Genomic DNA, 14,162 nt, shown 5'->3' on the forward strand with positions numbered 1-14,162 from the left:
CTCAAGAAAAATTGAGAGCCTGGGTTCTTCTTTCAATTCTCTTGGGAATATACTCTCTCCATTAGTTCTGCTGTTGCTTGCTTGTTCTGTCTGTCCTCTTGAATTGTACCTTTTTCTTTTGCTATCCAGTTGTTTAGGAAGAACTAAGATTCATTCTGCCTAGCATAGCTCACMGCCAGTGCCTAGCAGACTGTTCTGGGTAGTCTGAATGCACTTTTGGAGCTAAAGGACTTATTTTCCACTTCATATATATMCTTTGTGACCAGAGTAATTACAARAATGTGTTACAATATGCCAGCTTTAGAAAAACTAAAATRGAGACCTACTGCAGCACACCTGATGAAATCACTATTCCCTTTTTGTTAAGAATATCATGATGGCACTTAGGTATTACAGCCTTTCACGGTTTTGGTGCCTTTTCCCCTTTAATTCCCATATGCAGCAGCAGTTCAGGCAAATGCCAACAGGACACTCCCAGAGTGTACAGAGACCTGAGTAAACTCCAGACTGAAAAGTCTGAAACTCAATAAGAACTACACACTCTATTTGCTTTTCAGATCACCTTTTCTTTTTACTTGGGTACTTTCTTATTCCTGTTTCAGATATTGGTGCATATGCTCTGGATTTCATCCACAAAAACCACTCTTGGCACATTTGGCCCAGATGAATGTCTTGCCCTTTGAATGGCACTCCATGAGAAGCTGAGCAATAATCGAGATCTCAGCCCTACCCGTCGGGACTGCATCAAAGAAGGGATAACACCCTGCCCATAAGGGCGTATTTGTGCAGCACTTTTATTGAAGTACAGTAATACCACTGAATGTGCTGAGTTGGAGGGGACTCAMAAGGATCATCAAGTCCAGCTCAATGTTTATTTGTTTGTTACCAAGACAGACTATAAGCTTTGTAYATAGGATCACAAAGTGATCCTACAWCCCATGGCTAATATTTCATACCACGGGGCACCATGTTTATCTCTAACCAGGCAGTTTAACTACTCAGTCCTGCTACTATAAAGTCTAAGTACAAGGTGCACGTCTGAAGTTGAGTCACTTTCCTGAACTATTTTAACAGCATCCTAGAATTTGCTGAGCAGAGTACTCATTAATCATATTTGTGRTTTGAGCATGAAGCAAAGACAAGCAACCCACCAAAGATTATYTACATACAGCATAAGGAAGAAAAAATAATTTACATAAACAGCTAAGCCATCCAATCCAATGAACACTGGAGAGCTTCAAWTTTGACTACATTTCAAATCAAGTGYAAAATCAGTGTTTAGTGATCATATAATTGTAGAAGATTCTACAAAGGTATCTAATTAGTCATTATTACATTATTTTTAGTCTGGATTTACTAGGATAGYGGTATTAACTTCTTCTGCAGTAATTTTTTTAGTGGTAAAATTAGTTGGGAAATTATGAGAAGAAATATACAAATAACAACAAACACCCGAATAGCTACATAAAAAAATAAACCTATGTCTATGATCCTGCATGGTGCTTGAAAGCACTTAGGCTAAGTGCTTTCCAGTTTCATTGCCATTCATGTTCTTTGGGTATTTTCTGTCATACAAAAGATAAAACCCAGAACTGTAAGTCAAAAGCAGTATAAGATAAAATATCACAAAAAAAGGTATTTAATAAATAATAACAAATAGCTAAAATAATTTTGAATGAAAGATTAAACAACAAAACCCACACATGGTTATTTCAAGGAAACTAGTAAGTGATTATACATTTCTTCTAGAATGAACTTTCATCTTATTATCAACAGAACACTATAAATTTTTGTTACATCTTTGCTTACTTTGTGAAAATACTCTTGTCTTCAAAAGAAACCACACCAATTCAAAGCTCAAACACCTTAGATAAATAACTTAGAGTAATTAACTCTAAGTTACCTGATGTCCATCACTCACTTTTTTCATCTCGTTTTGAGATATACCATCTTCAATAATTAAGTACAGAATTGTTACCATAAAATCACACATCATCTTAAAAGATCTTTTCAAACCTGTCATAATTTTACTTTATGGTGCTCTAAACTCCCTACACATTGAAAATCTAAAATATTAATTTCTGAGTAAGAATTTGGAGATTTATACAATCCTGCTGCCTCTTCCCCCTTTTTTTTTCCTCTTGCTTTTAATTGTATGTTATTTCCTACATGTACAAAATAGAATGTACTAGAATAAGTACCTGCAGCTTTATTTACTGATTTAAAGGGAACGGCTTTTGTAACTGAACCACATACACAAAGAACTTCAGGCAATGCTCCTAAGAGAGACGATCTCGTCTGCGGTCAAAGATTTAACCTTGGCTCAGCAAAACTGAGGAACAATTTTATAGCTCACTTCTAGTTAGCCCTTGAACTGTGTCTCCACTGTGAATTTTTGAGTCAGAAAAATTACATTACTTCCAGAAAACAAATGTAGTTCTATCTGGATTTATCTTCTATTTTCATTGATTTAAGAAAAAAACAWGTCAAGCTAGATGTGAATTAGGGCACTAATTCTGAGTAATCCTCTCTCATTAGGAAATTAATCGATACTAATGTTATAGTATACAATTCAAAGTTACACTACTCAGAGATCCTGCCAAGGAAAGAYTGGTATCTTTGAAAGCATGCATTACTATTTCAAGTGTACCCACTGGCAAGTTTGCATATGACACAAAGTTGAGTGGTGCAGATGACACAACAGAAGGACTGGATGCCATCCAGAGGGACCTGGACAAACYTGAGAGGTAGGCTCATGGGAACCTCACAAAGTTCAGCAAATCAAAGTACAAGGTGCACCCAGGTCAGGGCAATCCCAGGCAAGAGTCCAGATTGGGAGACAAACTCTTTGAGAGCAGCCCTGCAGAGAAGGACTTGGGTGCTCTTGTGGATGAAAAGCTGGACAATGACCCTGCAATGTGCACTTGCAGCCCAAAAGGCCAAAAAGATACAAAGTTGCACCAAAAGCAGTGTGGCCAGTAGGTTGAGGAGAGGAGGGATTCTGCCCCTCTCCTCTGCTTGGAGCAGGCCCAGAGAAGGGCCACAAAAATTACCAGASAGCTGAAGCATCTCTCCTATGAAGACAACCTGAGAGAGTTTGGATTGTTTGGCATGGAGAAGAGAATGTTCTGGGAAGCCCTTATAGCAGTCTTCCAGTATCTAAAGAAGGCTTCTAAAAAAGGAAAGTGACTTTTCACATGGCAGATAGTGATGGGACAAGGGAGAGTAGTTTTAAACTGAAAGGGGAAAGATTTACATTAGATGTYAGGAAGAAATTTTTTCCTCAGGGGCTGATGAAGCATTGGAACAGGCTGCCCAGAGAAGCTGTGGATGCCCCATTCCTGGAAGTGTTTAAAACCACACTGAATGGGTCTCTGATCCAGTGGGTGGCATCCCTGCCCATGGCAGGGGGGTTGGAACCAGATGAGTTTTAAGGTCAACCTTCCAACCCAAGCCTTTCTATGTTTCCATGACTGTTGCATCAGAACATGGGAAAACTGAAACAGAACTTCACTTTCTTTTACTCTTGTTTTACAACACAGATCATGCAGARCATGACCTGAAGTTTTTATGTAGTTCCAGAGACAAATAAAAGGATTGCTGTGCTTCTCATTTATTTTCCCAAAATTTCTCYTTTTCTAAAGAGATGCAAAAACAAATAAAATAAGCCCCAACATCACCACCTAGGATTTTAAAGGTGTGCTCTCTAYATGAATGCTTTCAAGTAATTTTTAAAATAGATGTCTCTATTATAGGAAAATTTCTATATTTTCAAATGCTGAATTTCTAAATAGGTAGAGTGAATGGATATGAAGATAACATTAGAAATTTCAGATATTAACTTGTTTTCCCAGTTACAAAAAATACGAGTAGTCTAATAGCACTTCAAGTGCTTTTAAAAAAGGGAAATCAAAGTAGCTTTTAGCACAATTAAACTATTTTTACAAACATTTGGGTTCATTCTGGTCRCATTTGCAGTAAAAATAAAGAAAATACCTGTTCTAGAGAAATCATAATATAATACTTTACTTTTTCTGCATGTCACAGGTAAACAATTGGGCACATGGAGGTTGCTTTGAGCTGTGTGACATAAGCAAACAATAATTGAATCTGGCATTGCTTACCAGCTACAGAAGTTACAAGAAAAAATACAGCATTTTGATYTTTATTTTATTCTAAATCACATAAGCGTGCAATATACTAACACTGGTTTTATTCAAGTTCCAAAATATTACATCAACTGGGATTAAAACCCACAAGTAGTTACACAACAAAGATTTCCTTTGTTAAAACAAAGCCAATACTACTCTGYGGTCACTGGCCCTTCATTTCCTCACGAAGCAATTCTCCAGTGTTATCGGAAACCCGTGGAAGTTGTTTGCAGCTGTACTCATTTCCCATTTCACTTCAGTCACCAAATCAGACAGATACACACACACACACAGAGCTGCTTTAAAGGGCACTGTGTAAAATGCACAGGATACAGCTATGTTCTGAAGGGGCCAATAACTCAAAGCTTCTGCTGGAATGCCCCAACTAATATCCTGATCTAAATGAACTACCTCCTACACCATAGGATTACTAATTTCTTCAAGGTATGTCCATAATATTATCATGAGAATACCAAAGTGCTTCATATATAAATTAAGACATCTTCACAACAACACCCAAGTAATTARGGTATGCAATTGTTTCTATTTTACACCTGCAAAACCTAAGTATGGACAAATTAACAACTCAAAATTAATGTTGGCATCCTCCTGTCCCGGTTGTGAACTCAAGTCTAGTTTTCAGAARTATGCATCACTTTCACATCAAGTGTCATTAAAAGGATAGAAAGCTATACCTCTGCAATCAGAAGCTCTGCACATCTGATTCAAAATTGTTAGATGGAGCAATATCAAGTACCTGTCTTCCTCACTTGCTATTAAGTCTCCGAAGTAGGCATGACTTCTCAAAAAGTGGGTTTTGCCAGCCCTGATTCTCTCCCCAAGCTGAATCTGGTGGGTACAATAAACATAACAGAAGTCCTGGGGAAGTGCAAAGAAGCATACCAATTGGGAAAAAGACCAGATATTATTTCTAGCCTGAATCTATGGGGAAGGTAATTTGAGAAGAATATAAAGGCCCCATATRGACACCGGGTTAAGATTCGATTTTCTTGCTCAGTAACACTAAGAGAGCTGGAACTCCTTTCACTATGCAAATGCATTTTGCCCTTCTGTGTGCACACTGCCACTTACAAGGCACTGCAACCTTCTTCCAGGCACCTTAACTCAGCAGTCTATGAGATATAAATCATACAAAGCCTGTATCTCTGAGTAGCACCTGTGTTTTAAAAATACAGCATGGCAAAACTATTTTATCCATATGGCAACTAATGCAGAGTCTCAGGGAATTCTGTGGACTTTTTGTTTAGAAAAAGTTCAGTCTAATGGCTCCAGTTCTACAGCAATTAAGRATACTCTCCCTAGCTCTTCAATATGTTTTACATATTGGTGAGTTGTTATTGTTAGTCAGTTAAAGGTTAATACCTTTCTTCTAATTTCACAATTTTCCCACAATTTAAAAAGTAAAATCACAAGAAAAGTACAAAATAGGAAACAACAACAGGAAAATAATTCAGTTGACAATTTAGTCATTCTGGGGAACTGTAAGCACACATTTTAAATTGGGGAGCTAGTCTGCAAACCACCCTTACAATTCTTACTGTGTGCAACAAAAAGCTCATATTTAATGCATGTCCTACCCTCCTCAGACAGAAAGAAATTACATGGTTTGTTGAAAGCTTTTAGTTAAATGAATGCAATAACTATTGAATATGCACTAACAGATCCATTTCTAAATCCTAATAGATTAGAAATTACAAAATCATAATTAACCAACTCATAAATGTACGCATATACAATGGTATTATCAGCTATTACTAATGGATGCCATACTAATTACCTGTTCCACTTTCTCTAAGAAAGCAATCCTGCTATCAACTTTCATGCTTCCAACACTCCTCAAACGCAAAAAAGCAAATTAAGATATTGTAATATGAAAGGTGTAAAGATGAGAAAAATAAAAATTTGTCTACTCAATATGATGGTGTTCAGGTAAAATATAAACATTCAGTAGTTTATTCCAAACATTAATATAATCAATTGTATTTTGTAAATACAACCATGGAGTTTACATCAGCGATATGTAAAACTTTTCAGTTTTACAATTACCCAAATAGCTCACAAGCTAAAAAAGCACACCAGCAAGAAACAGAAATAATAGTACTAAACTACTTTATATGTACCATATGTACTACATGTGCTTACATKAACATTATACATTGTGAGCTCCAAGGCACAAACCTCAGGACTTGTTTACTGTTATGTAATCCTTTGTTTCACATGGGTGTTGCTAAACGTGCAAATCTTTTCTGAGTATCAGTGCAATAGCAGCAGTGTTAAGCGCTGAGATTAATTAGAGTCCCAGGATTCAGAACAGCCACCAAATCAAGAAACTTCAACTTCTGCCACCTAAACACATTAACAGGAGTTGACACTCTTCTGCTTTGTCAATTAYTTCTGTATTTAATGAGAAGCTATTTTGCAGGAAGTTGAGCAGATATAAAGCTGTTACCATAACTTACAAGTTTGCCTACAGTTGTGTTCAGATTGAGCATGAAAACTGTCAAACTTTTGTTCCAATTTTTTCTGGTGACTAATAATAAGATAACTATTTTTTTTTTCTACCTGGACGGCTCATATGTGCAGYACTTTCTTTTCATTACATGGAAACTCCAAAGCTAAGTAAAATGCTATTTCATTTGTTTTAATGAAAGGCCAAGTATATGTGAAAAGACTACACAATGTCCTGTGTATTATAGATCCTACTTCAAGAAGTGAAATAGCATGCAAAGAAAAACTTAGCAGTGTTTCCTTAAGTTATTTTATAATTATTTAAAATATAAAAGATGTTTTTAAGTGTCAGTGAGGATTTACTGAAGGGGATACTTGGAAACTGATTGGTCCAAGAAGCATGCAGAGACTACTTCAGCCAGTGGCATTTTTGAGAAATAGTCAGTCAATCGTTCTTGTCATGAAAAGAAATGCCTTCTTTTTGTGAAAGGTGAACTATATCCTAYGAAAGTCCATGTCAGTCAGATTCTAAAAATTCAGGATTATTGCACAAASACACAGACATCTTAGTTTTGAGTCCACAACATTCTAGAAAGGCACTAGCTACATTAGGAGAATAGAATGCAGTGCTGCACTTGACAAGGTTACCCATAGGTTGTTTCTACTTATAATCTGTATTACCACTGTGTGGGAGACTTCTATCCATGGACCACAATACCATAGCATTAAATATTATAAAGAGAAAGAAAATGGATCCTTGACCTGGAGATAATAACACATTACTACCTCAAATGTATTTTTAACACTCACAATGTATTTTAAGAATCCCAGCACCAGATTTTACTTGACTTGAACTGAATGCCATTACAGTGCTCAACTCACCTCTGGGGATGCACAGCATCACACGCTTAACCCGCGTTGTCACTTTCAAAGTTACAGTTAAAAGTCTTGATCCATGTTCTATCTCTCCTRTGGTTGGAAACCTGAGCCCTGTGAAGATTTCTCTTCCTTGGACAAATACCTTACAGTGTGGTTACTTCACAATATACAACAAGGATATTGTAGCCACACAAGCAAACAAGACAAGACTTGACCTCTCAGATCCTAGTCCAATGTTCTCTTCAGCTGAGCCATATTTTAATTAATTGGGGAAGATAAAATACACTGTGTTATAACTAGAACAATAACCAGTGTCTTTTAAAGTGTTTTTTCAACTCCTTAACATGTCAGTTCTATTGAAAACCCTTTCACACCCAGTAAGATCTATTCAGATTAAATGTACTTGATATCTAGTAGACRGAAGAGCGACTTGGGGAGTTATGAACCTGATAACCTCAATCAAAACTTAACCACTGTGGTAGTGTCCAGTGCAGACTGACACTTTCAAACTGATCATGTACAGGATAGGCAGTATTGGCCCATTAGAGAGCACGAAATTCAGGGTCCTATTTGATGGGCAGAAAATATACATGAGTTAGCTTTTTAATATCCACTGAACTTAYCTGAGTACACTCTGGGACCAAGTCTCCCTTCTCTCCTCTGCCCACCTTTTCCCTTTCCCTCCTCACTGTGTTTAAGATGTCTGTCTAGAAGCACRTCTAGCTGTACAGTTTAACAGTAACAGACACCAATGAAGGGTGATATAGATGGAGCATGACAGGTGAATACCTAAGCCTTTAACTATACTGGGGGAGAAAGTAATTTTCTTCTGCTGAATGTAAAAGAGAGGGGGATTTTTTTTTCTCCTCAGTGCTTGTGCTCTGAAATATAATAATTTAATTATTTACAGTTGTCCTGCTTTTTTTTGTTCTTTAACACCAAGCTGAGGACTGTGGATCGCCCTGCTTGCCTCTACGGTATGCATGCTACAATAAAGGCAGGTAAGAAACTCTCTTGACAGAAAATCTTTATTACTTTTCTACTAGGTGTTCCTTATCACTTCACCATCTAGTGTGTTGATCTCCTTGAAGGTCCCTCTCTAACATAAATGGGATCACAGTAAGCTACCAACATGGACAACTGCAAACKACAGCTGAAGACAAGTCACAATCGCCCAGTGCTCTAATTTTTCTACCCATCAAATAGGAATAAAGTTGGKTTTTTTTAGCTCAAAACTTCAGCAAGGGAGGTACAGATGTGTCTTTTTTCAAAACACGGTTTGGAAAATGCCACTTGATGATTGAGGGGCAAAAAAGGGTAGGAAAAAAAGAGAAGGAAGAGGAAGAGAAAATGACCTACAGGAATATTAAGGAAGCAACAACCAAAAAAAACTTGGCAAATTATACAATAATGACGAAATGAATGGAAGTAGAATTTATGATCCCTTGCAACTTGAATACTGCAGTGACTAAGTTATTTCTACCAAACTCACAGGCAATTTTATTCCTATTTTTATCAGTACTATCTTGAGACAACAAGAAAGATCAAAGTGGCAGGCAGAACTATTTTCCARAATCATAAAGGGCAAGGAGGTAGATAAAAAAGGAGATTTTTTTTTTCCTTTTCCATCATGTAAAATGAGAGAAAACAGAGACACAGAGAAAACCAACTAGAAATTAAGTACACAAAGACTTTCTGCATTCACTTTCAAAGAATGTGGTTGAATTTTTCTTGTTTTACTTGTCAGGCTGCCTTTTCTCTAAAACCAGCATTTTGTAAATACAGTATTTAGATGCAGGATTTAGCTGTACTAAATATCTTCTGTTACTATAGCTATTTCATATGTCCCTCTTGGCARTGTCTTCACAAACAGATGCAGCACATGCTGACAAAGAAATTGTTGTCAAAAATAAMCCAAAAAATATACCTGTGTTTGCACTCATAGCTTTGCGGGCACAGCAATTACAATTGATAAAGCACACAAGTCTTTCATACCCAGAGCTGAAATAACTACAAAACAAAATGRAGGCCATAGTGGCAACCCAGCCTTCAAAATGTATTTTTTCACTCAATTTTTGMTCCTTTAAGTCCCTGAAATTGCTTCCATGAATGAGCAAGAGCTAAATTGATAAGGCTTGTGTTGCTCCCTTGTACTTACTGGGTTTGTAACAGATTAAAGTCACTCACTACTCCTCTGCAGGACCTCTAGTCTAAAAATCTCTGAATTGTGAGAAAAAAAATCTGGTTGAGTAAGCCAGAAGCATCTCTCATAATTTTTATTATGAAATAATAYATAATCACCACATATAAAAAGCTAAGCTGGGCAAAATATTATTGAAATAAAACCAAGCTCTCCTTCAGAAAGAATCTGTGGGCAAAACATCCAATATATGTATTATTTTCCCTACATTCAAAAGTAAGGGATGGTAGGCAACCCTTTCAATGTTTTCAGAATTACTGGGTAGCTTCAGTTAAGACTGATTATTTTGTTTCCCGTCTCTCTGTCCTACACACCTTTCAGTATCTGCTCTGCAATTCAGTACTAAAAGGTTACTTGGTTCTTGTACTTGTACTCTCTTGTTAAAACTTCAGTGATTTCTTCTGAAGCTCTCCAAACAACTAATGAGCTTGGACTCTTTCTTTTCATTGCATAACAACCACACCTGAAAATTCTCCTCCAGATGATGTATTTCTGGCAGTATCAGTAGTCAATTACAAAGAAAGTCTCTTCTGACTGTGGGACAAGTAGATATGCAGGTAATAAATGGCTTATTTTGCTCAGACTAATACCATTATGCTCCACCTCAAAAAATAATTCTAAAACAGGCATGAGAAATAAACTATGCACGAAGCTCTGAAGACTGCTRAAAACAACTTGGATGAAACTAAGATAAAATATGGGGTTTTACTGTRTACTTACTGCACTATAAATATGCATGGACATTGAACAGTCTAGAGTGGAGCTACTCAGAAGTAAGCCYTCACAAAACATGCATGATGTGGATGTCAAGCACTTTGAACCAAGTGCTTCACTCTCAAATCCTCTTCTACATGTTTGTATAACTCACTGTTATTGACACAGCCCAAGATACCAGGTTAATTCCAGCTATTGTGAAAGCATGTTTTCCATGTTAAACAAAAGATTTTGGGTTCACCTGTTTATGCATTTATGCAAATACATTAATTTATTAATACATAAAACACTGTATTGTACTTACCAGTTYTGGGGTTTATTGAGAAGAATCCCTGTGGATTTCCACTTGTAATTTTGTAGGTTAATTTTTCACTTGAACTAGAATCTGGATCAAATGCTTCAATTTGAATGACAGATACATCTTTAGGTGAGTTTTCCATGACCTCTGGGTAATAAACTGGTTCTGTGGTCTGAGGAGCATTATCATTAACATCCCCAACTTCTATGTAGATTTCAATGAAAGATGATAAAGGCACAACACCCTGGTCTGTTGCATAAACAGTTAGCCAGTAATGTGAAGTAGTCTCCCGATCCAGATGATCTGCAGTCTCAATAATACCTGTTTAATAGGAAGAAAGGTAAATAGAAAATGTTCAGTAAGTATGCAGAAATGTGTAAAAACACATTAAGCAACAAGTTTAAACAAACAAATAAATTGAAATAAATACAAGTTCGAAATAACCAATATTGATTCTACTCTGTGTCTTAATATACACACACAAATATATTAAGGCCAACCTGAAGCCACAAAAAATGAAATTATTGTAACCGTTTCCAGAAATTATCCAACACATAATAAAACATTGTATTACTTAATTTCCATCGTCTTTTGAAATACAGATCAGTCAGCGCTACTCACAAAACCTGTTTTGCCTAAAAAATTATATCAAATGGGTAATTCACAATCTTTTGGGACTTGAATGACCCTCTTTATTCATTACGGTAAATTTTGTACCACATTAAACTATCTGGTTTAGATACCAAACTCTTGAGCTCTTTACTCTTATTCATATTAATAAGTAACTACTTAAACATTGCACATTTTTATCTCTGTGCCCAAATGAATTATTTGACTGAACTTTCTTAATGTGCTAATTTATGTTCACACAGCAATGTCACAGAAAAGCTATACCAAAGCTAACCTTTGTGGCATTAGGACTAACCAGTGTCTGCCATTACCCTGGAAACAGAAGGCAGCAAAAAAAAAGGGGCAAAAATCTGCTCAATCTTACACGCATAAAATGAATTACCAAATAAGGAACAACTACACAATTCACAAAGTTARTAAGAAGCTGTCTGTTGAGCCTACAGGAGATTGTCTAAGCCAGAACTGACTAAAGAATTTACCCACTGTGAAAAAATATAACTTTATTTTTGTAAGCAGCTTACTCTACAGGTACAGCCATATTATGCATRTGTCAAAAGGGTATATGGTGTGGTGTAACCCATATGAGGGGGGATGAATATTAAATAGATTCCCAGGGCCATGGCACAATAAATCTTCACACTTTCCTTTTCCTGATCCAGTCACTCCCACAGGGAGTCTGATTTTAGGTATTTTCTAAGTAGAACTTAAAATCAACCTGGTACATGTCAGGATGAGGAACAGAGCAAGCCCTTGCAACCATTTCAGTGGAAATTTTGAAGGGTTTTGTCGCGGCTCTTACTACTTGTTACACTCACACACCAGGCCTAAACGGGACTGGAGCCAAGATGAGTCAAACTATCACCATGACAGCCAGTTCTGGACTCTGGATAAAGCCACATAATGTGACTATGCATGATATGGCACTTCTACTGAGCTCATGTACTTCATACAGACACATATATATGTATACACAAACACATACCCACCGTCAGTAAAACAGGACCTCAATAAAACTACGCCACTGCTTTCAYAGGAGTTCTTCAGGAAAGGAATTAGCTCCAAGTATTATGTCCTTCACACACCACAGACACTTTTTTTAATGCATTACACTGGCTGAGCAAAATATTAAGGAATTATTTATTCATTACTTTCTTTGCCTTGTGGGAAGCTGCATAAAGGTCTGACCACAATAGTTTAAAATTTTAAGATTTCAGTAAGATCACTTCAGAAGTGCTGGAGAGGATTGAAACTGATGCTTAGACCTTACGCAGATTTCCATATACAGCATTYCAAGCAACATAGCATTTCAGAACTACCACCAGATGTCAGTGTGGAAATTGGTTTARTATAGCATCAAAGGCTACAGAACTGGGACTAAAAGGAGGGGCACTGCAATTTCAAAATATACATGCATTACATGCAGTCTATGAAAGYTTTCCTGAAAGCAAACTACTGGCTTTATAATTTCCTTTTTTATTCTTTGCAGAACAACATCATCAACAACTAAGTTCAGGTGTTAGTTAATACTGATATTTTACATTTCCAGCCTCTCTGTCTCAGTATTTATATTTTGTTTGATGGCAGTATTACTATTTATTACTATTAAAACAAAAAAGTACCAGTAGTCACTGGATTTTGCACTGGTTACCTGAATAGTTTCTGCATAAATTTATTTTTAAAAATGGACACAGCCTTGAACACTCTCAGTTACCCAGATTCTACTTTTCTAATTCATGGCACACTTTCTGCACAACTCTACTTCAGCCAGGAGACCTGCTTGAGAATAAACAAATTCGTTACTGTGGCCTCACTTCTAAATCTAARTGCTGCATGTAGCATACCAGCACTTAACATTAAACCTGGGTAGATTCTATGCATCCTTGGAAAATTCTGCAAACCCTTCATGTCCTACCAAAGAGAAGACTGGACTGTAATAATTCCCTTCTAGCGAGGGCTCCAGCAACGCTACTCTATTGCTTGTGATTCATGCTGAAAAGAGCAACTATTTTCATTTCACACGTCCTACTTTCTAAACAGTARCTGCATCACAAGTGGGAGATTAATTTTAAGATAGCCTTGACTGATTTTAAAGAAAGATAAAAACAAGACTCCAGTGGAAACGAAGCTCACTTCCTGCAATCTGCTCACCTAACACATACAAATTCTATCTCCCTAGTTATCAAAGCCTACCACAAGGAAAAAGATGACTGAACCTATTTTGCTTTTGTAGAGCAACAGTTCTCAAATGTGCATTCCCTTAAGCCACATCCTTCACAAGGGATGAAGAGGAAAAAGCTACCACGCCCAAAAAACAGTATCTCAAAAAGAAATATGTGAAAAGATTCACAGTATGATACAGCCCACGTGGGCAATTTTGGTTAATTTTTAATTTTAACTTAGATCTGCATATAAAATGTTATTTCTGTACATTSTACATAGACTTTGCAGAGTGTTCAAAAAAAGGTTTAGAATCTATCTGATCATCTGACCACTGAATACAACATGTAAGACAGATACCCTGGCAGAATAGCTTTGGTTTTCAGAATTTCTCTGATTTTCTACTGGGCCACTCACACTATAAGYATGCATTAGTCAAAATAACAGGAAATCTCATAAATTTTCCATTTTTCTCATGTTTCTCACCCAACTGATCCTGAATTTTTGGGTGAACTTTTTTTTTTCTTTATGTGGCCTTTAAAATTCCAATCTGAAATATAAAAAATGCAGGAAAAAAATAAAAATAATCCAGGAAAACAATTTGATGATCAGTCAGCTGTGTAGAACTGTCTACCTAACTGTTGAACACTAATCAACAGATTTA

At 36.5% G+C, this 14,162-nt stretch overlaps 1 protein-coding gene across 4 annotated transcripts in view; it reads right to left on the bottom strand.

Annotated features, from left to right (window-relative positions):
* Positions 1 to 14,162, bottom strand: part of FAT1 (FAT atypical cadherin 1) — a 105,471-nt gene that overhangs the window by 57,652 nt on the left and 33,657 nt on the right. For all 4 annotated transcript variants that reach the window (XM_057370247.1, XM_057370249.1, XM_057370250.1 and 1 more), the window contains exon 3: positions 10,718 to 11,032. In XM_057370247.1, coding sequence (XP_057226230.1) covers positions 10,718 to 11,032 — 315 coding nt within the window. The remainder of the gene's footprint in view (positions 1 to 10,717; positions 11,033 to 14,162) is intronic.

This window comes from Malurus melanocephalus, unplaced genomic scaffold (assembly GCF_030028575.1).
Source record: "Malurus melanocephalus ecotype Western Australia unplaced genomic scaffold, MMel_1.1 scaffold_121, whole genome shotgun sequence".
NCBI lineage: Eukaryota > Metazoa > Chordata > Aves > Passeriformes > Maluridae > Malurus > Malurus melanocephalus.